At 57.3% G+C, this 27,515-nt stretch overlaps 1 protein-coding gene across 7 annotated transcripts in view; it reads left to right on the forward strand.

Moving 5' to 3' along the window:
* SDK1 (sidekick cell adhesion molecule 1) overlaps positions 1 to 27,515 on the forward strand; it is an 867,584-nt gene that overhangs the window by 783,621 nt on the left and 56,448 nt on the right. For 6 of the 7 annotated variants that reach the window (XM_034669743.1, XM_034669739.1, XM_034669745.1 and 3 more), the window contains 5 exons: positions 4,347 to 4,450; positions 6,842 to 6,912; positions 16,352 to 16,487; positions 17,910 to 17,969; positions 19,971 to 20,072. In XM_034669743.1, the coding sequence (XP_034525634.1) occupies positions 4,347 to 4,450; positions 6,842 to 6,912; positions 16,352 to 16,487; positions 17,910 to 17,969; positions 19,971 to 20,072 (473 nt within the window). The remainder of the gene's footprint in view (positions 1 to 4,346; positions 4,451 to 6,841; positions 6,913 to 16,351; positions 16,488 to 17,909; positions 17,970 to 19,970; positions 20,073 to 27,515) is intronic. The other variant, XM_034669740.1, reaches the window with a different exon arrangement.

Consider the following 27,515-nt stretch of genomic DNA (forward strand, 5'->3'; position numbering starts at 1 on the left):
AAACGTAAAAGTTTAAACCAAAGTTTAACACAAAAGTTTCACCACCTGCATCGTCGAGCAGCTGTCACCACATCTAAAGGGTGTGGGTCTGGGGCAGGAGGGCAGGCAGCAGCTTGAGGGACATATCGGGGCTGTGTCCCACAGACATGCAGTACAGTACAGTCGAGGAGGAGAAGGCCCCTGAGCCCAGAGCCACACAGACATTCTGGGCATCACTAGGATGGGACCACAGCAGTGTGAGCTCAGGTCACATATACACCGATAACAGGTCCTGCTGGTCCTCTGAGCATCCCCAGGGTGACACTGGACCCAACCAGGAGGGCCGAAAGGGGATTACCGTGTGAACCTAGAGGGAATTCAGTTCAAGTCAGGATGCCGGCCCCATCTCCACTGGGTCCTTTCTTTTCTTCTTCTGTGTCATCTTTAAAAATAAAGCCATGTGAAAAGTCAGGTCAGTTTGGCCAATGATATTATGCATGGGTTCGATAGTCTTTGCTCTTTGTGATGCAAATCACGAGTTCTTAATAGATGTTTTTAGTATCTTAAAGGTGAGTGAATAAATACATAAAGGCAGCGGTAGGTAGCTTCTAAAAGGATCAGGACTCGGGCTTCATTATCATAACCAAACCAAACCCGGTGAATGAACATGGGGAGCTCCTTCTGTCTATGAGACTCTGCCTCCAGCTCCGTGGGGGGAACAGGGACAGGAAGCCGAGTCCGTGCCCCGCCCCAAATACTTTGGCCGTGGAGCCAAACACAGACAAGAGGGCAGGGAGGGCACTCAGGTCAAGAACAAGCTTGCTTTCTAAGTGTGCTTGCGTCCTGCAAGCGTGGACGGTGAGGGTCCCGTGCCCCCAGACAGCTGGGGGACGTTTACCTAAATCCAGCCAGTCTCCAACTTCAGATGGCAGAAAATTGGCACATAAGGATGCTGGGTGGGAAGAGGCCAAGGGAGGCTGCACGTGGCAGATGCATCTGGGGACAGCGAGGTCGCTGTGGGCAGGGGGCAGCCTTTGGGAAGATGAGAAAAAGGAGGTGATGCTTAGAAATTGCCTTCTCTATGAGGGGGTCCTGTGACTGTCACAGTGGCCCTGGGAGCAGCGGGTCCCAGTACCGCCGTTCTCACAGATGAATAAAGGGAGCCTCAGAGAAGTTCAAGGACTGGCCCAGGCTGGGGTGGCAGGACCAGACTCTGGATTCTGGTTGGGCCGACCCCAAGGTGGGCCTGGACGAGTGAACAGGGAGCAGAATTGGGGGAAATGCGAGGGGTTGAGAGAGAGTGTCCAGGGTGGTTTGTGCCTTTCTTCACGGGTCACCACCCCCCTCGGGGGAGCACGGCAGGATGACGGGGGTGGGTGGAGGCTGGTTCAAGATTGGGAGGTAGACCAGGGGACCGAAGGACAGGCTACTCAGGGATGAGGAGGAGGGGCTGAGTGAGCTTGCAGACCATGCAGCTGAGCCCAGGGACAGGAGAGACTACACAAGGGGACTGTTGTCACCTCCCATCGGGCTCCCTTCGTTGCCGCCGAGTCTCTCTTGGCCTGTTTTTAGGGCATCTGGCAGGCTTCCTCCTCTGAGGTAAGGGTGAGCTCCTGCAGCTCAGCCTGTGTGCCCTGCACCCCCCCCCCACCAGACAGCTAACAGTCCTGTGAATGTTGCGGACCCAGAAATGGGCCTAATGCTGGGAACTCTGCTTCCTGCTCTCCACACACCCTCCCCCAACCTCAGACCCGGCGCAGGGGGGGGGGGGGGGCCCCCCCNTTGAGCGTACCTCACCCCTGCTGTGTGCCCCTGGGTGGGAATGGAGGAGCTGGCACTGGCCTCAAATTCTGAAAGCTTAGAGAACAGAGAGGTACTAAACACGTAGGGATCAGTGACATGTTCAACACGTGTCCTAAATGCAACGTGCTAAGTGAACGTAAGCGCTAAATTCAAGGACGAGGGTCGTTTCCTGCGCACGGACACATGCCAGATGCCATGCATCCTCTCATTCACCCCTCCCAAGTCCCACCCCCCCTTCCTCCCCTCCCTCTTCTTCCCTCCTCCCTTCCTCCCTGCCTCCTTCCCTCCTTCCCTCCCTCCCTTCTTTCTTCCCTCCTTCCCTCTCTCCCTTTTTTCCTTCCCCCCTTCCTCCCTTCCTTCACAGATACTCCACCGAGCATCTCCTGGGCCCTGGGCCTAGTTCCTGGCACTCTGGGCACGGCAGTAAACAAGGCCACCTCGATCCGTGTCCCTGCGGGGAAGGCAGGTTACTTACAAATCATGGTGGGGTTGGTGAGGGAACAAAAGGGCCTAGAGGACAGCGTGCAGGGCATGGGCTCTTCCTGGAGCCACTTGAGCTGAGGCCCGAGGGTCCTGATGGTAAGAATAGCCAGGATTCCGTGAGCACCCGTGTGTGCCAGAGTCTCTTCCAAGTGCTTCTCCTGAATGCGATCCGCACAAGCGCCTCACGATCTCGCTGCTCCCGTCAGCCCAGGTGAGGACCTGCCCGAGGTTACATGGGGGTTAGCATGAAGGCAGTTTGGCTCTGAAGTGTGCGCCCCTGGCAACCGCCCTGGGCTGCCTTCTAATCTGAGAAGGAGACACTAATGCAAATGCGGGGCCTCAGGTGGTTGAGGCAGGAACCAAAGGAGAAAACCATGTGGTTGTCACCAGAATTAGATAAAATAGCTCCTAGGAAGCTAGGAACAGATGGGAAATTATTTGTTTTAACTTAATAAAGAATAGTTCCCCCAGAAACCGGGAGCAAAGATCATTGTTAAGGGTAGAACTTTGGAAGCACCCCCAGGACAACCAGGGCCACAGCAAGGTCGACCGGCAAGGCTTCTCCAGCTGTGGAACGGGGGTGCAGAGAGGCCAGGGGACAGGCCCGCGGTCGCCGACCAGCTGTGGCAGGGCAAGCTGGCGTGGTGGAGGGCTTGAGGGAAGAGCATCCTTCAAGGGGCCGGTCGACAGAGAACCACTGTAATCCCGTCTTAGGCAGGAGGGCATATGAAAACACAGTCAGAGGAAGATTCTTCAGATCCTGTGTCCAAAGATGATTATCAGTCTTTGAAAACGCAGAATCCTTCCTCTAGGCAAAAGATTACCCAGACCCCGCTTGCAAACCAGATGGAAGTGGGGCTGCTGTTGGCTGACTCGGCGGGGGGGGGGGCATGGGAACCCCCTGGTCTCCTAGAGGACCCCTCAGAGCCTCCGGGATTCCACGGTGCTCGGTTTGAAACCCATGAGTTTACAGTTTGGCCTGTGGGGGGGTACGGGGGACTGGCTTGGAGGCAGTGAGGTTTGCCCAGTGGTAGCTGAGGAAGCAGGCAGAGTCCAGAGCCACTCCTGGTCTCCCAGTCTGGGAGATGGACACGAATAGAGCCTCCCCCCAAACAGAGCTGCAGTCAGCGGGCAAGGGGTGGGGGGGTCTCCTCATCGGCTCCTTCAGAAGTAACGGCAAGGACAGCCAGAGGAGCAGGGCGCCCAGGGACCCGAGGAAGACCAGAGCTCATCTGCTCAGAAGTCTGTCGGTAGTCTGTGTTAGTCCAGAGCTCAGCACAGACCATCAACACAGACTGTGTCGATGGAGGGAGGGAGGGAGGCCTGAGTCGTGGCAGCTAGCCATGCGCCTGGAGCATTAGTGCCCCTTAAATCCCTGTCAGCGGGGGAGCTGGGACGTTTCCCCCCCGGACAGTTGGCATCACCTCGGTCTTAGGTACAGCAGAGAGGTTGCCTCAAGACAAGATCCTCTTCTAGTCCTGGCCAAGCCAAGGGCAAGGGATTTGATAGGACTGGGCCTCGATTTTCTTATCCCCGCAAAGGGAATCATAATGAGCCCACCCCACAGAGCTGCTGTGCGGTGGACCTGGGCACTGCCTGGCTGGGGCTTGGCACTAGGTCCAGCTGGGTACACGGCGGGGAAAGAGGCAGGCGGGGGTGGACCGTGGAGCCAGGCAGGCCATGCCAGCGCGGACCTCCACAAAGGCGCGCTCGCAGGCGAGGGAGGAAGTGGTTAGGCGGGCCCTGGTTTCACGCTCTGAATCGTGTGAGGGCTGCGGTAATTAGCTCCTCCTGAGAAATTCTAGTCCCTCAGAGAGCCGCGATCGGCTTTGCAGGAGAGGTTCTAATTACAGGAGGAGCCCCGAGTAAAACCGCCACCCCGGGCCAGGACATTCCGCACTCCCCTCCATCCAGAAAGCCCTCCGTCCCTGGGGGCAGGCTCAGAGGACATCCCTCCCCAGGCAGGGCGGATTCCTGGTCCCCAAGTGAGCTCCTCTTCCTCCGGGCTGCTCCCTATGCCCGCCTCCCTATGGCAGGACAGAGGGAAGGGCTCAGGCCCTCACGGCTCTTCTGTGTTTCAGGCTGAGGCCGTTCACCTCCTACAAGCTGCGCCTGAAAGCCACCAATGACATCGGGGACAGTGACTTCAGTGGAGAGACGGACGCGGTCACCACGCTGCAGGACGGTGAGCCAGCTAGGACCCAGGCGGGCATGCAGACACCAGCCCCTGCCCGGCTGCCGTCTTTGGACCCCGAGACATGGGCTCCCAGAGAGAGGCCCCGCTTTCATCCCAAGCCAGGAAGGGGTCACCCGGGGTGGGGGGGGCAGTGACTGGCGAGCAGTAGGATTCAATTAGCAGCAGACAGCTCGGAGCACTCCATACAGCCTGTGGTCGTGAAGCTGACTTCAAGGGCTCACAAGTGGAACGGAGATTCCTTTGATTGGCTTCCAAACCCCTACGATCCATTAGCATCCTACAAGTTGAATAATTTATAGGGTCATTAAAAATAAATGTCGAAGGGTAGCTGAGTTTTGAGAGGTTTCCCCATTTTTCTCATTCTCAAACTGCTCCACAGTTTTGCCATTTTGACAGAAGCACAGGGAAGTGATGGAGGTGAGATCCCCTCAAAGCTCCAGGTGGCTCTTACCCACGCTCTCCCACCTCAGAGGAGCAGACCCACAGATCCCTTGTGATTTCGGGTGCCAATCCTGCCACGCCCGGTGGCAGGCCAACTTTTCGGACGGGAAGGTCATTCTTGCTTCACAGATGCTGGGGCCGGGATCCCGGGCTGCGAGTCTGAGCCCTCAGCTCACCCAGCAGCTGGGTACTCATTCCCCACATTTCCACCCTCCTCCTTTCTAACCTGGGAGCATGGCTTCACCAGCATGGGGCCTTGGGCGAGCCGAGGGCCACCAGAGGGGCTCAGGGGGACCCTTCCAGCTTCTCGGCCTCGTGCAAGATTCCTGGGCTGCACACCCAGGGCACCCATCACAGGACAGGCCCCTCAAGTTGTCTTTGTAGCTCGTATTTTAATCTTACGTTTAAAACAACTGAGGTTCTGTTCAGGAGTAAGCACTAATTCTTAAAAGAAAGGGGCAAACACAGTGAGCTGATTTTGTTGGTGAATCTTTGAGGAAATGGCAAGCCAGCAAGCAGAACACCACAGACTCCCTTTGCCCTTACACGGTTCAGGCTCCGTCAGAACTGGCCTATTTTGGGAAAAAAAAAAAAACATTCAAGGGCCTCTCTAGGTTCTCAAAGGCCTGTCTTAATCCTTCGATATTTAAATCCTTCCTTCTGATGCACCTATACTGTTATCTTCCTCTTCTGAGATTTGCCATTTCTCTTCTCAGTTGACTGCACTGTGTTTGCACTGTATTGTCTCCAGGACCACAGATCCACTGAGACAGACAGACTCTGGGGCTTGGGGAGCCCTGGGCTGGGGGTGGGGCAGCGGGGGGCTTTCAGTATGTGAATGGTTTGCCGATAAACATTTTCTCGTTATGGTGGTTGGGATATTGAGACCCCATCAATCCAGTGTGATCCAGAAAGCTGGACAAGGGTCCACCATGGACCTCAGACAGGCCAGCAAGAGGCCAGAGAGCATGGGGTAGAGGACTCCCCAGAAGGTAGGATGGGGGGGCTGCAAGTGTGGTTGCTACTGGCATGTCTCAGGTGCTGGGTGCCCTGGCAGGTGCAGAGGAGACTCACAGAGCAGGTGACCGAGGCGCCAAGGGTCAGATAGTCATGTGGGTGCAGGGTGGGGAGAACAGCCTCAGTCATTCCACTCAGTGACTCTTGGCAAACATTTGATAAGCAGTCTCAGGATCTTACAGTGGGCAGCCATGCAAGGGCCAACATGCCGGCCAGGACCACACGGGTTCAGTGGGAGCAGAAGTGGGGAAGGGTGTCCGAGGAGGCCGCAGGACAAGCCAGATGGTGCAGGACTATAGTTTTCAGAGTGCAGGGCACGGCCACAGGCAGAGCCAAACTGACCGTATCCCTTCAGAGAGCAGAGCCAAGCCACCACCGCCGCTGCCCCAAGCAAGGCAGCCATCCCTCCGCCCCCAGAAGTCAGCCTCCCTCCCTTAGTGTCTGAAACCAAGAGCACCCGGGCCTTGCTTGACCCTTTGTCCTGTTCAGAGCCTCCCTGACCTAAGTACCTCCAACAAATGATGCCTGTCCTCCAGGGAGGGGTGGGGGCCCCTGAGAAGATGTGGGACAACAGGAAGGCTACCCAGCCTGGGTTCCCAGGGAAGAGGGCCAGGCACCTTTGCGTGTCTCCATGTGGGTCTGCAGGGGGGCAGGGGGGGATAAAGGCAGGGCATTATCTTGTCACCTCCATCAGGATCTGGTCCCTTCTGTCTGGGCGGGAACAGTCTCCACAGGCAGAGAAGGGCATCCATCTACAGGGAAAGGAGGGAAGCAGGGATGTTGGCTTGCCGGCTTCCCCACCCCCCAAGCCGGTCCCTGGCCCTGCCTCCCAGTCAAAGCCAGGAAGGAGCTGGCTCCGGAATGGCGGCCAAGTACAAGCAGAACCAGCTAATCCTCTCTTTCTTCTTTCTTGGATTCCAGTTCCGGGAGAGCCTCCAAGTTTCGTCTCGGTGACGCCGCACACCACGTCCTCTGTTCTGATCCAGTGGCGGGTAAGGCCCGGGAAGGGCAGAGTGTTTCCTGGACCGACGTCGGAGGCTGAACCTGCCCACCTGCCGGGCCCCGTGTCAGCGTCTGAGGGTCGGTGGCGGGTCAGACGACACCGTGTGGTCGGTGTGCCCGCCAGGGGTGGGGGGCAGACTCCCTGAGCATGCTACGGGAGGGCCAGTAGGAAGGCAGGGCTGGTGCAGGGCATCTGGGGCTGAATATTCCAGGCATTTGGGGAAGGACGGCCTAGCGAGGCCTCCGTGGTACACACAGAACTGGGTGACATCCGACAGGGCAGCGAAACCATAGCCTGGGGAGTGATCTTTTCTACAGGAATCATCCACTACCAGTCAAAATACCCACAGGGTTACATGTGTCCTGCCTATGTTCCAGGTGTTAATCCTCAGTGAACAGTCCAATCAAGGCATCTTATCCTGGGCAATCAAGTAATGTTGGTGGGCCACGAACAGCACTGTAATATGATGTGGAAAGGACACTCTGCCCTCTCTTGGCATTATTTCCAATTTGGGTACTTTGCCAACAGCAACATGCATTGAAGACAAAAATAACAGGGGAGAACTGGCAAGGAGTGCTGCCCTAGCCCAGGGCAAGCCCAGCAACAATGCTCATGGTTCTGTGGACGGGGCTCAGGCAGGCTGGAGCCAGGCCCAAAAGACACAGCACAGCAATGGGCAGGGCCAAGGGCAGCGAGGAGAACATCGTGGTTGCTCTGGCCAGCAAGGGAAGTTCCTGAGGCCAGAATGGGGTGGACTTCCAGGCGAGGGCAGTGCCTAGAGTGGGGGGTCGTGGGATAGGGAGGTGGGAACAGGTGCTCTGGTCTATGTTCACGGCCACAGTAAGGTGAGGTCTGCCAAGGAGTGGGCAGACACTGGGCTGATGGTCCACAGAGGGGTTTGTACAGCTGAGCGTCTTCTCCCAGCTTGATGAGATTGTCCAGGAGAGTGTCAGCATCACATCAAGACCAGGCAGGTAGGAGGGGACGGTTTGAGGTCAGGAGATGCAGGGGCCCAGGCGATGTGTGAACCGAGAGCAAACTGTGTTCTGGACATGGCCTTGGAGAGGCAGAGGCCATGCCTCGCTGGGGGCAGAGGCTGGCAAGAGGGGAGGACTGGAAGGGATTCCCTTGCAAAGGGAGGGGCCAAAGGGCATGTGTGGGCATGCCAAGAAACCCAGAGGAGGCCCTCGGGGAACCCGTCCTAAATGGACCGCCTCCACATGCCTTGCAGGCCTGGACAGAGCATGCTGGAGACTCCTCCAGGCTAGAGCTGGTGCCCAACAAGGAGCAAGGGGGCGTGAAGCTCCAAGTCAGGGTCACTCCCTGGCCTCCTGGGGCTGCTAACGGAACGGGGGTGCTGGGTGGGAAGTCAGGGCAGGAAGACCAAGGTTGGGGTGCATGCTCCAGCCGTGAGGGGGCTTCCTGAGCTCTCAGGTGGTGGCTCCTAACCGCTGAAGGTTCCCACTCTCTCCTCTTATGTGGCAACTCGGTGGCATCAGTAGTCATTAGCTCCACTCACATGCAGTTTGACCATGAGGGCGGAGTACAGGTGGAAATTCTATGAGGGTCAAACAGCGGCCACTCCAGGAGGAATGAGAGCCGGACTTTCATAGCCTGGGCTCTGTGACGCACACAAAATCCCCAGATATTGACGGAGTGGCTATGGGCCCCTTCCTCACTCCACTGCCAAATGACATGTCTCAGAGGTGAGGGAACCCTTAAAGATGGTCAAGAGACAGTTCCCAGTGTCTTCCAGTGAACGTGGAAATTCACTGCCTGGCGTTCTGTAGTTTCCAGCCTCACCAGCATGTGGGGACAGGATGGGGGCTGGCTCCCACCCCTGCCTCTGGGCAGCCTTGTCCCCTGAGCACGTCTTGGGGCCCACTGGCTCTAGGTCTGTGAACCCCAGTTTGCCAGTGGATGATATAACTCTGACAGGCCTCTCTGGCTCCCCGTTCTTCCTCTGTAAACATAGGAGATCAAAGGTGACCCCTGATGCAAGGCCCATTAGGTCTCACAGCCCTGACTTCCAGTAAGGCCTTTGGTGGGAGGCAGGAGACATTCAAAGTGGAAATTCAAGGTCCCAAGAGCCTCTGTTTCCCACCCTCCACTAACTTAACCCAAAGGTTGGTCTTCTCTACTGAGCTAAAGTCTACCAGAAGACTAGCATTTTCTTTGTAGACGTGGCATTTGCCGTGCCAGTAACTAGGTAAGCTCCTTTTCTATAAAGGCAGCTCAGAGGCTTGGGACGGACTGTCACCTCCACACGGTAGCTGTCAGCCCCCACCGTCCTGGCCCCCAAGCATGCGGGGCTCCAAGCCCCGTGGTTGCGGTTGGACAGCTCTGTGAATGGCGGAGAGCTGTACCAAAGGAACTTGGCATGCGTGTCCATCAGCTGTCCCCGTTCAGAGCCCACTAGAACAAACTAATTGCAAGAAGCCCAGAGCAGGAGGTGGTCAATATGATGTATTGTAGAAATAAATGCCTGTCAACTGCCAGGCAATTGAAGTATAATTAAAATTATGAGTAATTTACTAAATCAGAGCTAACAGAACAAAGAGACTATGTTTAAATATAGATTTGCATTCCAAATGAAATGTTTCACCTGTAAACCCCTTTTTTTTCCAGTAATTTGTTTAAAAATGCGAACACCGCCTGTAGTTTCAGGGCTCCTGACCCACTTAAATGTCTCCTCCGTAGAAACTGTCAGGTTTGATTTTTCCTGGGAGGAGAATCAATCTCTGCCTTTCATGGGGTCCAGCACTATTTGAAATCTAAGGATTTGAGCGTGTGTTCTAGACAGTGGCGGTATTGTGTTCACACTGAGTGCAGCTCATAATAGATCCCAGCGTTTCTGAATTGGTCACAACATTTAAGCTGGCTGCTCTGACACTCCCAGGGGCTCACGCGGTCTGTCACTCAGGTGTAGTTCCCCTTGTGTGGCTATATGCTTCCCTAAGTGGATTTTGTGGCCATTTTTTAGGAAAAAAAAAGAAAGAAAGGAAGGAAGGAAGAGAAAAAAAAAACCAGAAAACTTCTTGGCAATAGATCACGTCATGCACGTTGGACTCCGCAGAGGGTAGACTCAGTGTTGTAATAGATGTCTTCCTAAGAGGAGTGTGACCGCCACCTGGACAGAGGGGAGCAGGCAGCGGGGCCTCTTCAGGACATACTTGGGGTTTGTTCCTTCTCTCACGTGGGCTCCATCACCCCAATCACCCAGACGTGGGCAAGACAGACGCCAGGCCTTGAAGAGCTTCTGTTTACCGGGCTGAGCCCTAGGACGCATTAATGGGGAGACAGTGGAGGGGGAGCTGGGAGGGGACTCCTAACTGCGTTTTGCAGGGTGAATGCTCCCCCGCTCCAGGCCCCAGATACAGGGCAGAGATGAGCATCTGGGCATCACCCACAGCTGGAGCAAAAGCTCAGAGGTGTGACAGCCACTGGAACTCCATGCTGGGCGTCAAGGGAGGCACGTTGGAGCCAGGTTTTCTAAGGCCGTCTGTGCTCAGGGATCTCCCACGCAGATGGCCAGCCCAGGATGAAGCCAGCCGTAGATGGGGTGATGCTGGATGTCAGCAAATCCAGCTCACTCCCACAAGCATTGAGTGAGTGCCTGCCATGACCAAAGCCTGTTACAGGTGCTGCAGGGAGATAGAAAGGAAAAGACACAGACCTGGCCTTGCATCCAGTCAGTGTGGAATCAGAAACTGCAGGCACAGTGTGGTCAGGACCGAGGGCTGGAGAGCAGGTCTGTGGCTGAAAGAGAACCTTCTGTTGAGATTCACAGGAGCCTCAGACTTCCACCCGCCATGAGCACAGGGCTGAGCCTGGGAGGGTGAGCCACCAGCCCAAGCCCACACTGCAGGGAGCCAGGACTCCAATCCAGAGCCTGAACTCGGCCCCTGGCTTCTAGAACTCTCCGTGTGTCACACGGAGCTTCCCTACTGATACCTCCCAGGAGGTCCGGAGTGTTTCACAAATGACAGATAGGTTTACTCTGAACTCTAGGAATAGAAAACCCAATTCCAAATCCCGTGCAGGCAGGCCCCAGAATCTCCGTGGAGCCGGGGGCTGGGGCCCACGGCAGCCTTCACAAGGCCACCCCCCAGCTATGTGGCCCCGTGTCCCCCTCCTGGAGCCCAGATGGCTGCTGCGGGCGTTTCCTGTCTGGTCCCAGGTAGCAGTTATACCTGTGGGCATGGGCTTGGCCTCTTCTCCTCACACCTCGGAAGTACCCTCTCCTCTTTGGCTAGAAATGTCTGTGATTCCAGGATCCGTGGTTTCGGCCCTTCTCCTCTGTCCTCCAGCCCCAGGATGTGCGTGGACATACATGCCGTGGGTGGGGTATTTGCTGCCTGTTGCAGAACCCCATTTGGTCCCCAGTGAGGACACTGTTATTTTCCCAAACTTCCACCTTCCTGCTTGTTGATCGTTGTGGTGAGTTAAACCCCAGCTCTCTCTCCATGAGAAGTGAATTACCCTCGAGCAATCGTGTCCNGAGGGGACGTGTGCCTACGGCTGCCAGCAACACACCCTGGATGCTCAGGGAGGCTGCGGGAGTGACCCAGTAGTGGTGACATTGCTGGGCTTGCACTTAAGTAAACCCAGCCGCCTCTTCCCTCTCGCTGATTCAGGTCAGTTCAGGTCCCAGGAAGGGAATGCACTGTGTCTCATCATTGCTGCCCAGACCCCTGCCACTGGAGGACAGTGCCTGGGGACGCTCAGCCAGGATGGCCCGAGGCGCCCAGGGTGCAGGAAATGCTGTGAAGAAGGCTGGATGTGGACAGGAATCGTTCCATGTGTTATTCCCTGAGCTCCGGTGGTTCATGCGGTGTGAGCAAACATGTACTAGCAAGAGCCCCTCTGCCCTGTGACCCGTCCTCCCTGCAGGGCAAACACGGGGGCCCGGGGCTGTCCCCACTCCCTCGTGGCCACACCCGTGCACCAAGCCGCCGTCCCGAGAGACAGAGATGCTGGGATCTGGGGAGCAGTTCACTCTGTCCTCTTTGTGGAAGGTTACTTCCCGTTTTCCTGTGAAATTTAGATGATGGAATGAAGCAGTGTCTCCTTTTCATTTACACATCGATTTTTTCCAACTTTTCCATGCGTTGTATTTCTTTAAGAAGTGGGTTAAACAAGATCTCTATTCCAATGTAATAACAGCTGTGTTTGAAGGACGCCCTGTGGAATTAGGATTTTCATCCTCAACTGTGGCCAGTCAGAAAACCAGGACGAGAGCTGAGGTGGCAGATGGTCATGACCACCTTCTGTCCTTACGAACGGACGTGTGTGTGTGCACACAGCGTACGCGCACACGGTCCCCTCTCGATCCACATCCACGGGGAGGCACACGCACCGACACCATACCTGGCACCAATCAGCAGCAATACAGAATGTCCCCTGCCTCCTCCCATGGGAGCCAGTTTCTAAAGCAGGGTTTGTTCTGAAAACTGTTCTGAAAGCAACTCTCTGAACGCTTCGGGGAGCGGTTTGAACACAAACCCTGTGGGCAACACCCTGTGTTAATGGAGGGGCTGGAGCACGGTGGTCTGTGGGCAGGGGCACAGCCCAGGATACGGGGGTGCACCCTCACAGGTAAGCCCCAGGCCTCTCAAACATGAAAATTTTCTCCATCAAAGTTGGCAGAAGAGGGGAACTTTAATAAAATAGAATAAAACCCACAAGAAAACCCCAGCCTGTTGCCCACTCCCCAGGCTCGTGGGCTTCACCATCAGTTCCCCCTTTCCTGCCACCGCTCAGCTTCCTGAGCCCCTAGGTCCCTGTTATCCTGCTGAGCGAGAGAGCAGAGGGCGTCCTACTGGAAAAGGTGGTCACGGTCGTGGTTTGGGAACAGGGGACTGGAAGGAAGGGCGTACCCAGCCGAGTCTCAGGGACCCCGCCCGGTGCTGCTGATCACCTGTCCCATCACAGACCCCCATCACAGATGCCCTGGCTGGAAGGCAGTCAGAAACAGGGGAGGGACCAGGCTTGCCAGATAAACCACAGATCCCCGGGTAAATGTTAGTTTCAGATCAACAATAATACGAAGATTAAAGTTTAACTTGGTGTCCCGTATTTTTACTGGCTAAATCGGGCAATCCCACAAGGCCAAAAGCAAAGCAGAAGAGACTGACCTGACATCAAAGTCCCTGGACTCCATAGTCCTGTGAAGGCGGCCCGAGATGGAAAGGAGGGTCCTCTCTGTTGCTGGGGACGGCTAACCAAAGTCAGGCGGGAAAAGGGAAAGCCAGCAGAAACAGCTCCTCCCAGATTACAGCTGCCCATTGGTTGAGGAGGGCTGTGGAGTGTCATTGTGGGGTGTCAAGGCGACTCCAACACAGGATGTGTGTCCCACACTGGAGTCTAGCGTCCCTGGGCCAGGAGGAGCGTCACGTGCTGAGGACATGTGGGGCCTTCCACAAGGGACGCACATGGATCACCACGGCATGGCAAGCGCATTCAGGTGTCCCAGCTATGCCTTTCTGCAGCTGGTAGAGGGAAATGACATGCTGCAGAGCTGCTCCTCACGAGTTGGGGGCTTCACAAAAGACTCAGGAAGTGTCTGTGGAGGGTGTCGGGGGCTGCCAGCAGCTTGAGTTAACGTGAGCAGTTCTCATGTTCAAAGACATCCTGAATATACGCGGCACACCATATCCCCCTGGTTCAGACCTGCATGTGAACTGTGGCTCGCTGCCTCAGTACGAGTATGTCTGGCTGTCTGGGCCATGCCGCTGGTTTCTCTAGGTTGTGAGTGGCAAGGGTTGAAAGAATAGGATTCCTCTGAGCATCCACATCCCCCTGGTCCCTGGGTTTAGGCAGTAAGAATTGCATAGCAAAAATCTGGGGGCAAGGATGTGCTAATGTCCTGGGGCTGCTGCCATAAGTTAGCTCAGGCTGTGTGTTTAGAACAACAGAAATGTGTTCTTGCACGGGTCTGAAGGCCAGAACTCCAAAGCCAAGGGGTCAGCTTCCTTCCTGGCTTCTGGTTCCTGGTGACAACCTTTGGCAGTCCCTAGGTGGTAGACGCATAGATGTGTTTCTGGCCCCGGTTCCAAAGTGTGCTTGTGGAGCCTTCCCCACACCAACAAGCAACAGCAGCAGGGGCTCTGGGACTCCAACTCGACTCCACCTGGAGATGGCATCAGATCCGGTAAGGGCTTGGTCGCCAAGATGGCCCCCCACTTCAGATGCCAGTCATGAGTATAGGTTGTCCCCTGTGCTTCTGACCCACTGGCAGTAAATCGGGTTCCCGCAACCCCCTCCTCAGGTTTGACTAATTCGCTAGAGCGGCTCACAGAACTCAGAGAAACATTTGATTGACGAGGTCAGCAGTTGACTATGAAAGGATGTAGCTCGGGAACAGCCAGTTGGAGGAGAGGCACAGGACAGGGTCTGGGGGAGGGGCACACAGCTTCCATGCCCTCTCCCCAAATCTCCGCATGTTCACGGACTTGGGAGCTCTCCCAACCCTGTCCTGTAGGTTCTGTGGAGGCTTCATTACACAGGCTTCGATGATGAAAGCATTGGCCGTTGATTGAACCTCCAGTCCCTCTCCCCTCCCCAGAAGTCAGGGGTGGGACCGAAGTTCCAACCCTCTGATCACAAGGTTGGTTCTCCTGGTGACCAGCCCACATCCTCATTAACATGACAAGAGACGCCTTTGTCACCCTGGACAAAGACACGTAGAAGAGAAATATATTTTGCTCATCTGAATGACTACACAGATCTTCTAAGTCAGTGTTGCAACGCATCGCTTGTCTCCACTTCTGTGCTTGCATGACGCTCTCCCAGGGGAGTGTCCAAATTTCTCTCCTCTTCTAAGGACCTTTGGATCTTCTTATTGACTTAGTCATTGTCAAACGATAAATTGCTTCTCAAAATATGCTTTGTCTTCATCTTCAGCGGCTGATAACGTGGAGCTCTTGGGCTCCCCGTGTGAATTCGCTGTTATACCTTGCTTGTGTTCATCCACCCAAAGTTTGCCATTACACTTGCAAGCAGCTTTGCGCTTCATGACCTTCAAGCTTGAAGGCCGTCCTCTTGTCTTTGCGTGTCATTGAAAAGACCCGTAGATACTTGGTTTGGGGGTTTGGGGGGGATTGGGAGCTGTAGCTAGTATTCACAGGACTCAGGACTCTGTATATGCAAACACTTATGTTGGGTAGCTTTCTAAAAGTGTAATTGCTGGATTAAAAGGCAAATGCATTGAAAACCTTGATAAATAAAACCAAACTGCCCTCCAAAAAAGAAAGCAGTCATAGATTAGGGCCCTCCCTACTGCAGTGTGACCTCCTCTTAACTTCAAGGTCTGCAAAACCCTGTGTCCATATAAGGTGGCATCCACAGGGACCGGGGGTTAGGACACCAGCATATCTTAACAGAGGACACAGTTCAACCCACGACAAGGGTTTTCCTACAACAAAGCTGTGGCTTCTGCTGTGGGATCAGGACAGTGTTTACTGATGGGCTGGTGGTACCCTATAGACAGTGGCTGTGTAGACGTCACGGGGAATTCGACGTGCATCCCTGTCCCTGGGCAAGCTTCATGACCCTGCTGCAGCCAGGGGTCCTGGGCCTGCCCTTTGTCCATCTGTCTGGTCACAGCTTGACCGGTTTTGTCCTTATTTGCTGAGTATTCCAGAGGAGACAAGGGACCCAGAGCCCCTGGCCCCCCAGTCCCCCAGCCGCCCGGCCCCCCGGCCCCCCGGCCAGCATTATGGCTCAGCTCTCCCCAGACTCCTTAATCAACAGAAATTGACAGGAGGGAGAATGTGGACTGGTTATCCCAGTGCGCATCCCGGTGTGGGTTAAATTCTGAGCCTCGGGACTGTCTACCTCCATTCATGTTCCTCAGGGTGTCTAAACTTCCAATGAGCACCTACTCTATCCTAGGCCCTTTGTACGCCAGCTGACATTGGAGGGACCATGGGCGTTCCAGCTTAGGTCTGAGTCAGAACAGAGTGGGGGTGACCTGCCATGCAGACCCCCCAGTGAGGCTGCCACGAGCCTGGGTGGCCATCAGGGACAAGGTGGGGCCAGCCGATGGGTGATGCAAAACCAGTCCACATGGAGAGTTCCCTTAGAGTTCTGGGTTCACCAGGCAATGGGCAGCTTCCTTGCCCACCCTCGACCTGGGCCATAGTCTCCTGCCTTAGCCTGGGGCTACTGCAAGCATTCGGGCTGCACATGGGATAAGATGCTCAGTGCCCACATCCCGGCACCAGGAAACCTGGGCTCTCAGAGCCTGATCCCCTACCTGCGGGTCCCCTGTGCTCCTCTTCATGAATGTGGCACCTGCCTTTTTGTCCGTAAACAACCAAGAACCCCTCTTTGAATTAGTGACTTCCTCCAGCGCAGTTGGCTGATTCAACTTGAAGCAGAGGTCAGCCGGCCCTGCCGGCCGGCTGACCGTGATGTATTTGCAGCCTCCAAGAGACGAAAGCCTGAACGGCCTTCTTCAGGGATACCGGATCTACTACCGGGAGCTGGAGTCAGAGGCATCGTCAGCCTCCGTGTCCAAGACGCTCAAAACCCCTTCGGCTTTACGGGCTGAGCTCGCAGGTGAGACGCTTTCCCTGTCCCAGCACAGGTGCCGCACCACGCACCCAGGAGAGGAACGCTTGTGCACGTTGGCTCCGTGCACGGCATGGTGGGAAATGCCCTGGAGGGCCAGAGGAGATGCAGCTCGCCTCCAAGGCGGCATAGCCACTGAGGTGGACAGGTCTGAGGCAGCCCCAGAGTGCATGGAGAATGGTGGCCCATGGAGAGCTCCTGGGCTTTGGGGACTTGCACCTGCTGTGGAGATCAGGGAAGGCTTCATGGAGGAGGAGCCATTTGAGATAGGTTGTCAGGGAAAAGGAATTTCACCAAGAACACAGGGAAGGTATGACTTATAAGGGCCTGGCAAGGCTAAGTGGTCAGGAGACGGGAAGAGCCGAGGGGCTCCTGGATGGAGCCTTCTGGTGGGCCAGCCAGGAGCACCTGCCTGCGTGAGGCTGCTGGGGTGTGGCGGGGAGGGAGGAGACGAGCCAGTCCTTTCAGGGACAGCATGTCACTCCCCCAGTAGAGCACATCTTGGGGGGCGGATGGACAGAGGCCGATCAGAGCCTGCTGCTCTGATGGGGTCCAGTCGGGGGGCCCCCTGGCCTCATGGCACATGCACAGTCCTCACCCTGAGCCGGTCCAGCTGCTTAGCCATGTTCCCCAGTATTCCCAGCTCAGGCTGTTACTCAGATCCAACAGCAGTTGAGGCAGCTTCTGGAACTTCTGGAAAGGCCTCTGCTCTCCCCCATCCTCCTGTCTCAGAAGGGGGTCAGAGGGTATCCCCCAAACGGTGTCACAGAAGATCCTGCCTGCCCCTTGACATCCTTGTGGCTTCAGAATGACCGCATCCCAGTTCTCTCCACCTCCCACCACAGAGCAGGCTGTGCCTCGGGCCTGCTGGGGTCACGGGGCAGCAGACAGGCAGCAGCTCAACCCGGCCCATCCCAGTAGTGGGGCTGACCGGAACAGGTGGCCCGTTTGTCTCCCGTGCTCTTGGCCACACACCGCCATCCCCGCCCCACAGGTATCCCTTGCTAGTGGCCAGAGAGTATCTCCCTGGGCTTTTTTCTGAGCAGGGCTCTCACCTGAGCACAGGTAGGCCGACAACCGTACCTACCGCAGGGTATCTGGAAAAGTTGCCGCCCCAGGAGAAACCCATCTCCTGTATCTCGAGTGTTATTTGCGCTGTTATGCCGGATACTTGTCTGATCCACTTAATCAGAGGGTGAGCGCAGGCCCCACCTGTCGCAGGCGGGGAGGCCTGGCTGTCTCAGGAAGAAGTGCAGGGACCCCCAGGGAGCTAATGGGAAGTGTGGAGGCGGCAGTGTGGACGGGCAGCAGCTTCCGAGCGCGGTGCCAGCCCGCCGTGTCTGCAGACATCATTTGCAGTAACTGTTCCCTGCTTGCTAACTGCCTTTCTGCTTTGCTTACCCCTAATAGCCCAAAGCAGCTTCAAGACCGTGAACAGCAGCTCCACGTTAACGACATACGAATTAACACGTAAGTGCACGCAGCCTTCAGCAGGAGGCGCCGTGATCGCAGGGCAGGCTGGGGCCAGCGCCAATTGGCCTCTCAGTGGACCCAGTGAAAAGCAGCTTGGATTAATGGCTCTATTTTCTGGAATTCCCCTTTCCAGCGCTGCTTCTCAACACACCAAAACCATGGGGGAGACAGGAGAGGAAACTTCTAGAAGCAGAGGCTAGGAAGGGGTTTGACTGACAGCTGGTCTTTGAGTTTGGGAAAGTCAGACGGAGCCAGATCTCCTGTCTGGTTCCCTTTCACCTTTTCCTTTTACTCTTTATTTAACTGGGGTAAAAATATATGCAAAATTTACCATCGTAACCATTTCTAAACATGCAGTTTGGGAGCATTAAGCATATTCACGCTGTGCAACCATCACCGCCCGCCTCCAGGGCCCCGTCCCTCTTCCCAGCTGAGCCTCTGTCCTCGCGAAACATCCACCGCTCCCCTGCCCGGCGCCTGGCGCCCCCCCTCTCCTTTCTGTCTCTACGTCTGGGTCCTCTGGGGACCGCACACAGCACTTGTCCTGCTGTGTCTGGCTTCTTCCCCTTGGAGCTTCACCCCTGCTGGGGCACAGTTGGGACGCCCTTCCTCTCCAAGGGTGAGTAGCCCCCCACTGCGTGTGCTCACCCCACATCGGCTGCCCATTCATTGTCCCTTGCCTCTCACTTCACCACGTTGCTTGCCCTCATGCTCCTGGTCCTCAGAGGGTTTCATGCAGGGCAAAGGGGGCCCCACAGTGTGACTCCCTTCCATGCACAGAACTTCCCAGGACTGGCACGTGGATACAGGAAGGGGGAGGAGGAGGGACTGGCCCTCCCAAGGCCCTCCTGTGTGCGAGCACTTCTGCGGCTGGCCAGCGCCATCCCACTGCATCCCAGGCAGCCCCCGGGCAGCTGGTCCAGCCCTGGTGGCCAGGGGTGGGGGGTAGGGGGACTCACACGAGCCATTTTCACCTCCACACTGCTCCCCCAAACATGGCTGCACCCTCTGTTGTCCGCGCACGTCCCCACCCAGCCGCCACTCCTCCACCCATTACCTCGTCCACCATGACGCTCTCCAGCTGAGGAGAAGCTTAGAGGGTTAGGTGAGGACCGGGTTCCAGAGACGAGGCTTCCCTGGCTGGACCTCGCTCCAGGATTTGCACGCCAGGTTATGAAGGAGAGGGGCCCTGACCACAACCGTGTCCACATCCACCCTGGCTTGTCTCGGTTGACGCTGAGGACCCTCAGGGTCCCTGGAGGGTGGGGACTAACAGTCCAGGCGAGTGCACAAGTCCCACAAAGCAGCACAGCTCTGGCAAGGCTGAGAGCAAGAGAGGGTGGGTCTCCACGTGTCTGTGAAGCTGGCGGGGCAGGAACCTGCTGTTGCCGTTCACTGAACCTCTGCAGACAGGCTCCCCGGGAGGCGAGATCTGAAGCCTGGCCTGAGTCACCGTTTACTAGGGGTCAGACCCGCACGTAGGGCCTTAGGAAAGCCCAGCGATGATGAAGCAATATTAACCAGTGGGAGAACCTTCCAGAATGTGCTGGTTCACAGGTCAGCTACTTTTGCCCTGTCACTTGGGCTCGGCCTCTGAAACCCTATTTACGTGGCTTCACACGCCCTTGTCTTCCCAGGACGTGGTTGTTAAAAACTCAGAGGACTTTGCGTTGCCAGTGTATTTCTTCCTCAAATGCCGGGGTCTTTTTCCATCAGTTCTTATGGAGAGATTCTGGAGCAAAGGCAAGTCCACATCACGTTCTGCTGCAACCTCCACTCTTCCCTCTGGAGGAGGGTCCCCTGCCGCCTTCACCCTGAGCACATAGTGGGACGGGTCTGCTGCCGCGCATGGTGGCTGTTAATCCAGGGCCAGGGAAGGAGGAAGAAGCCGCTGCTCGTCCTCTGGGGACACGCGGCCTACCGTGTGGCCCCTTGCTGTGCTTCCAAGGCAGGGAGTTGGTCCAGGGCCAGCTGACCCCTGTCTCCTCCCACCTGTAGGTCTGAAGAAGTACCGGCGCTACGAGCTCATCCTGACGGCCTACAACATCATCGGCGAGAGCCCGGCAAGCGCGCCCGTGGAGGTGTTCGTCGGCGAGGCCGGTAAGCTCCAGGCGCCCTGCCCTCCAGGAGGCCTGGCCTGGCACTCTCCGGGCCGAGCAGTGCGCCTGCATTTAGAAGCATGGGGCTGCTGCGCCACCGGGAGCTTCCAGGTCTCCGCTGGGAAAGACGGGTCTGCCAAGGGCTAGGCTGACCCGGCGGCCGGAGAGACCCGTCCAGTCTTGCTTTCAGGCCCGAGGGTTTATTTCACACCCGGAGGCGGCCTCGTGCGTACCAGGACATGCTCCCGGGAGAGGCTGTTGCCTCCACGGGAATCCAGGCGCGTGCAGACCTCGGCCTCTGCAGGGAAGATTGTGCTCGGTCGCCCACGGTTCCTGGTGGGGTCTCAGCAACGGCCCAGCACCCCATCAGCCTGACCTGGTAATTGCCCCTTCTCAGGTCTGGGAAAATCACATGGATCATTGTTTGTACCCCTTTTAGATAAGACGTGGACCCTGAGTTTGTTTACAGGGCTGTCCCTTGTGTGTAGGCTCACAGACAGATGTCATGTCGTGTTGAGAGCAGATTGGGCTCCTGTCTGACCCAAGGGCCTTGCCGGCTCTCCCCCTCCTCTGCTGGGGTTCCTGCTTAGGTCAGCTGAGGCAGGTAGACGGCCATCCTTCAGGCCAGGAATGACGGGAATCCCCTCCGAGAACAGAGCTTGTGGAAGAACAGGCTTGTAGGAGAAGGCAGTTCGGCTGCTGGGCCAGCCCGCAGAATCATGTCAGGTGACCTTTCGAAATTTGGAGAGGTTACTATTATAAACCAAACGACAGCACTCGGGGCCTAACTTAGCAAGATTTTTCTGGAACGGTCAAGCAACATTTGCACCAAGTGAGGATGAGTGAAATGCGATGCCTGGAGTGAGGTCATGTTGGCATCTCTGTACATCTGTCCCCAGGGGTTAGGCGGGCTGGCAGGGTGGGGGCTGGGCGGCTGGTGTTCCAGGCAGATGCACCTTGCCTCAGAGGAGCCCCCCTCCCCAGGCCGAGCAGGAGCACTGACAGGGAGGAAACGTGGCCTGTGCCGTCTGGAAAGAGGGGGGTCCAGTCCTCTCTGGCACCTGGGCCCACGTTGGTCACCCCGGGGGTTGGGTGGAGGGGAGTGCACGGCCAGCCAGCTGGAATCCGCAGCACCTGAACCGCCGGTTGGCGGGCTTCACTCGGCGCTCGGGGCACTGAAGGCAGAGCCTGAGCCCCAGGGGCCAGGGCAGACACTCAGAGGAAAGGACTGGAGCCAGGGAGGGAGGCAGGCAGGCACAGGGAGCCGTGTCAGCCGGCCAGGTCGCCATGGGCCTGAAGCCCGGCTCTGTGCTCTGCGCCGCGTTGGCGGGCTGGCATGCTTGGGGACAGAATGCGTGTCGCATGAAGTCTGCTGTTCCTGCCACCCTGAAGCAGACAGTGGGGCATGGAGCGCACTCACGCTGTGGCGCGGCTGTCACCCCTGCGTGGGCAGAGCGCCCCCTCTCCAGAGACAAGCCCCTTCTCCATTCAGCTCTCCCTCCGTCCCCCATCCTGCTCTCCGGGCCCGGCAGCCCAGAGGTTACTGTCTGTCTCTGGGAATCTGCCTATGCTGAGCGTCTCCCAGTATCTTGCTCTTGACCTGGCCTCTTTCACTGCACGCGTTTTCCAGGTTCATAGCATATGTCAACACCTCGTTCTTTCTCACGGCTGGGGAATCTTCCACTGTGCACACACCACATTTCATCTCTCTCTGTCCGTTGATGGACACTTGGCTTGTCCCCGCCGTCCGGGTTCTATGGCGAGAGCTGCCATTAACAGTGGTGCACGGGTGTTTTCCAGCAGGGCTGAGCTGACACCGCGCCTGAGTAGGCAGGGGGAGCCACAGAGGCTGCAGCCGGCCACTGGGCCCTGAGGCGGGGTGCGGGCTCCTCCTGCTCCCCAGGGCCCCCCATCTCCCTCCGCTCTCCAGGAGGGGTCCCGGTCCAGCTCTTCCCTAGGGTACCCGTCCTCCTGGCTCATCTACTCCCAGCACCCACCCTCTCCCCACATCTTGGGTGTCGGCCTCCTGGACCCCATACCCCCAGAAGGGAAAGGGGAGCCCTCCTCCATCGAGCCTGGGCTCCAGGGCCATCTGACCCCCCACACACACTCTGTCGGGCCAGCTGTGTTGCTAAGGGCACTTGCAGGAGATGCTAAGAAGTGCTCTTAAAGCCTCCTGAGAGCGCATGGAGCACTGCTCAGCCTCTTAGCCCTGATTCTTCCCTCTCCTGCCCAGGACCCAACTCCGGGGGCTTATCCTCCAGAAAGCTCTCTCTGACCCCCGCCCCAGGTACGGGTCCAGCTTTCTCCCTCTGTGCCCAGACTCTCGGGCACTGTGTGGACACCTCTGCCTTTGTTATCAGATGGGACTGTCCTGTCTTCCTCCTCATGGGACCACGACCACTCATCTCAAAGTGCTCCTCACCCTGAGCTTAGGACCAGAAGGGACTTGAATGCCCCTGCCCTGCAAATAGAGGTCCCCAACTCCCATGAAGACAAGGCAGGGAAGCAGCTGCGGGAATCCTGGGCACTAAGAAGCACCCAGATGGGGTGAGATGAGGCAGGTGGCCTTCATGTCTCAGAGCAGGTGGGGGGACAGGGCTAATCAGAGATGCCTCATCCTGCAGCAAGGTGACATGGGACAGTGGCATCTGCCCCGTGACTGCTGTGACCCAGTACCCTTGCTGCCACAGGCACACGTGTGCAGTGGGCATGTTTCTCCATCAAGTGTCCTTCCCGACACTCCTACAGCACCTGGGCAGGGGAAGGGCAGCTAGCCAGGGTGCAGGAGCACGCTCTGGGGGCGGGGGGGCAGGCAGGTGGAATGCTGGCCCGTGGGTTAGGTGGGCAGGTGGCGGGGGCAGGGACCAGGGAAGCCTGCTAAGTGCTAAGGCCAGGCTCTGTGCAAGGGGATTCTCATAAGAACCACACAGGAAGAACCGCATGCACGTGTCCCTGCAGCTCTGCTCCCCCCGCACAACCTCGGATGGGTGCAGGGAGGGAGGGAGGGAAGGAAGTTGTATGTTCGCTCCTTCCGCCATGACATGGGTTGCAGCCTTCCAAAGAGACCAGTTGAGGACACGGAACACAGAGGTAGAGTGGCCTGGTGGACACCAGGAGAGGTTGTGCACCCCCGGGGGAGAAAGGGCAAGGCCTGCCTGCCCACGTGGGATGACAATGGGCACCGACCAGGACTCTGGGCCTCGAGGTGCAGGACTCAAGGAGGAGCAGGGCCGCGGCCCCGGGGGTAAAACCAGGGAGTGTTTGGTACTTGGGTGGAGAAGACAGGGCAGCCGGCTTCTCGTTGTGCGTGTTAGCTGCTCTGGGGTCGAAGGAGAGTCCCGCATTTGTAGGCGGCTGTGCCAGTTACTGGCTTTGTGATCATGGGCAAGTCACTTAACCACTCTGGGCCCCAGCCTTGAGGCATCATGATGTAAAGGGGTGCGCTGTGAGCTAGGACTAAGGACACTCGGGTCCTCATGCCCACTCTCCCCCTATCTCGTCTGTCCAGCCTGCAGGATGAATATTGCAGAATATGGCCACACAGGGTGGGTCAGTATTTGTGAATGAATGATTGAGACCCTGAGTGAGTTACTTGACTCACTTGGTCTCATCTATAAAGCAAGGTGTTTTGAGTAGGTTTCTGGGTCTAGCCCAAACATACAGTATTCAAGTCTGTTTCACCTCATGGAGACAAGGTAATTTTTAGGAAATTTCTCATTGAAATTGATTTCTGAGCCCAGGCATTGCAAACTGGTAAAAATAATACATCAATATGGACTCCAGTTTGCAGGAGATAAAAGCCCAGCCCAAACAGGCTTAAGCTGAAAGAATCACATATTAACTCATGTCACAGAGATGTCGAAGATCCTAGTGACAGCTTCAGGCATGGCTGGATCCAGCACCCTAACAGGCTGGTTTGATGTCCCCTCATGGTTCCACTTTCCTGTCAGTTTGCTCCTATCTTGGGCAGGCTCCTTGTCACGGTGGCCCTGCAGCTCCAGGAAGCAGTAAGGCAGCTTCCCTTCAACAGTGTCTGCAGAGGAAACCCACTGGCTCTCCCAAGCCAGCATTTAGGAACACATCAATCAGTAGACCAGATGTGGTAGCCGGTGGCCTGAGGTCCCCAAAGCCAGGTGGTGGTGTCATGTCTACCTGGGCCCATGCGCCAGATGGAGGGAGGATGCCCAGGGTAATAGGTGCTTCCTGCAGCAGTCTGCATGGCACTGAGGGCAGAGTCTGCCAATGGCCAGAGCTGCTTCGGAGAGGGATGAGAGACCGAGTGTGGGGTGCCTTGGCATGGCTGCTGTTCCAGTTGTCCCCAGTGAAATCTCTAGGCCCATCTCTGTGTTCTTGGGGTTCTGGATGCTACAGGGCTGTAAGGAGCCCACACCCCAGCCTTCGAGACATGTACTACTCAAAGATGGGCCCCCACTTTCCGGTGAAGGCTGCCCTTCTGCCCTGGGTCAAGGGCCGGGCACATGGGACCCTGCCTGTGTTCCCAGGCCGCTCTCCCCTGGAACAGACACCTGCTGTATTGCCTAGAATCCCTGCTCTTGCCCCCCCATCCCGGGAAGACCCGCAGGATTCCTTCAGCCCAGCTTCGGGCCAGAGCCTTGGGGGAGAGCTATCTCCTCCCTGTCTCCAGGCAGAGCCGGGGTTCCCTCCTCTGTTCCAGAACATGTTGCACACACAGCTTTCTGCACTCGCCATCTGTGGTCTGTCTGTGCTCTGTGCTCCACGGAGTGGAAAGCCCCATCCAATTCACCCCACCATCCTCAGGACTCCGTGGATTACCTGGAACTCTGTGGGGAAGGAGGGAGGTGCGGAAGGACAAGAGTGGATTAGACAGGAAGGAGGGAAGCCAGGCAGCCCTGCTCGGAGGCATGGACACCAGAGACAAATGACAGCAGGAAGCACCCCGGAGGGTGGGGACACACGGGAAGTGCCCAGAGGAAGCCTTCAGCCCCAGCTCCCGTTTGCCCCATCACCCCTCCACATTCAAGGACAGGCATCTGGGGACCCCAGGAGCTCAGCAACCCTGAGTGCTTCTGACAAAGCTCAGCAGCAGACCTGACTGGCCCCAAACCAAGCCCAAGGCTTTCTGTTCTGACTCTTATTCTGCTCTGATCAAAAATTGATCTCACCCTGAATGCTTTGTGGGGACCAGTGGGGGCAGAGCACCTGTTCCCTGCTCTGACGGTGGGAGTTGTGGAGCAGAGACCCCCACACACACACACACACAAACCCTTCTGCCAGGGAAGGGGGATGGCAGCCCCTGTTCTCAGGGAGCAGGGACCCCTCACCCCTTCAGCACCATCCCAGCTACCCCCCAAGACCCAGCACCCACAGCCACCACACGGGCCGAGGGCCGAGGTCCCTGGAGCGGGCGGGCTCTTCCTGAGTGGTCTTAAGTGGGAGGCAGGGGTGTTGCTAGAGCCCCTGTGAATCGGGGTTTGATTTCCTGAGGCAGCGGGCCCAGGTGCCTCTGTCATTGGTCACAGTGAAGATTCAGTGAGACTGAAGAATGAGAGGTCCTTGGCCTGGCACCGGGCCCAGGGACACATGGACAGCTGTCGGTCCACCTGCACTCCAGGGGTGGGGCAGGGTGAGCAGCCCCCCACCGCCTCTGGCTCCACTTCCCCTCTGAGCCTCGGCCCAGTTTTAAAGGCAGAATGCGCTCCGTCTCCCAACGGGTCCATCTACAGAGCCGAGAGGTCACGGCAGAGGAGAGGAAAGCCAGTATAAACCCCGAGAAAGCTTTGGCCAGACGGGGTGATGGTGGCCAGGAGCAGTCTTGGCCCGGGACATGACCAAGGCAGCCAAGTGCTCATCCTGGACCTGAGCTGCCGGCCCAGACACACTTGATGTTCAGAGCCTGGCCGGGGGCCCGGAGCCTGTGGTCCGGCTCCAGGATGAGGGGGCACGCTGCATAGCCCACAGAGTCAGTGTGATGCTGTGGCCCATGTGTGCCGTCAGGTAGGAGGAGAGCCGTGGGCGCCTGGGGAAAGGCAAGCTGCCATGGAGGGAGGGGCGTGTGTGCAGGGGCTTCGCAGGGCAGCGGTCCTGCTCCAGGGGAGGAAACACAAGGTCGGTCTCACCCTTTGACTCTCTGCCATGAAAAACTGCCATCACAGAGATTGGCACACAGAGAAGTAGGCAATCCACGTAGGCTTCTGGGCAGGGTGGGCTCGCAAGGTCAGGCCTCACAGCAGTCCTGCAGGGGAAGCCTTCAGTACTTTTTGCGTATGGCCAACAGAGCTCCAAGAGGGGACCAGCCACTGGGCCCAGGGCCCACCTCCTGGCCTGACCGTGCTGGCACTGGCCTTGGGCAGGTGTTTCTCTGCCAGTGTCCCAAAAGCAAAGTCAGAAACCTGTGGAGCTTAGAGCAGCCAGTCTGGCTTTCGGGAGCTGCCCAGCCTGGCTGAGAGAGGAGAGCAGGACAGCCTGTGTGGGGCAGCAGGCTGAGGCCAGTCCTGGGGTGGTTACTCCTCTGGCCTCTGTTTTCTGTTCTAAGAAATAGGATGACCCCTGGGCCCAAGCACAGCATACTCCAAGGTCCTCCCGCTCCTGGGGGTCAAGCAATGAAAAGAGAAGCCTGGATGGTGCCTGGGGGTGGGGGCTGCTCTGAGCTGGGCCATCGGCAGCAGCTCACAGGGGGCACAGTTGGGGTTTTCAACCACACCTTTGAGGCTCCCTTTGCTCTCCCTCTTCCACTGCTTTGACTGTGAAAAGCCCAGCAGTGGCTTTCCCAGGCTGGCCACAGCCTCCCCATCCCTGCAGTCCTGCAGAAGGTAAGCGCAGGCAAAGCCAGGCTGGGGCTTTACCCCCAGCTCCTAGCCCCGTGGGGTCAGGGCGGCCGGGCCCATGCAGCCCCTCTGTCCTGATGCCGCAGCATGGCTCCTGCCAGTCGCACAAGGCCACCTGTTCTCCCAGTCTGGCTGCTATGTCTCCTTTCCTCCATGAGCATCTCCAGCACCTTCCCGAGAATGTGCCTGAGTGTAACCCCCGTGTGCCCGCCTGTTTGTGGAGACTCTGGGTGCAGCCCACAGCCGCTCCCACTCGGGGGAGAGGTTAGGAGACTCCGCCACGCCCCCCGAGCCCCCAGACGCTCTGAGTGTGCCAGTCCTCTGACCCACTGGTCCAGGGGATAACCCCTGCAGGGAGTGCAGGGCACAGCCCTTCAGCGGAGAAGGCAAATGTCCCCTCCCGGCCTCCAAAGGCTTCTCCAGATCTTGCCCCTTGGATCGGGGTCTGGCAGTGGTGGATCGAAGCCAGGTCTGAGGTTGCACCTGGAGCTTCATCCGGGGGCTGGAAGCAGCAGGGGCTCCAGAATTTCCCCATAGGAGCGGTTTAGGGGAGCAGGCAAGTGGGGCTCACTGCTACATAAGGAATGGGGGGCCAAGGCCAGAGATGCCTCCCTGGATGAGGCAGGTGGTACCAG

This window comes from Ailuropoda melanoleuca, chromosome 10, assembly GCF_002007445.2.
Source record: "Ailuropoda melanoleuca isolate Jingjing chromosome 10, ASM200744v2, whole genome shotgun sequence".
Classification (NCBI taxonomy): Eukaryota; Metazoa; Chordata; class Mammalia; order Carnivora; family Ursidae; genus Ailuropoda; species Ailuropoda melanoleuca.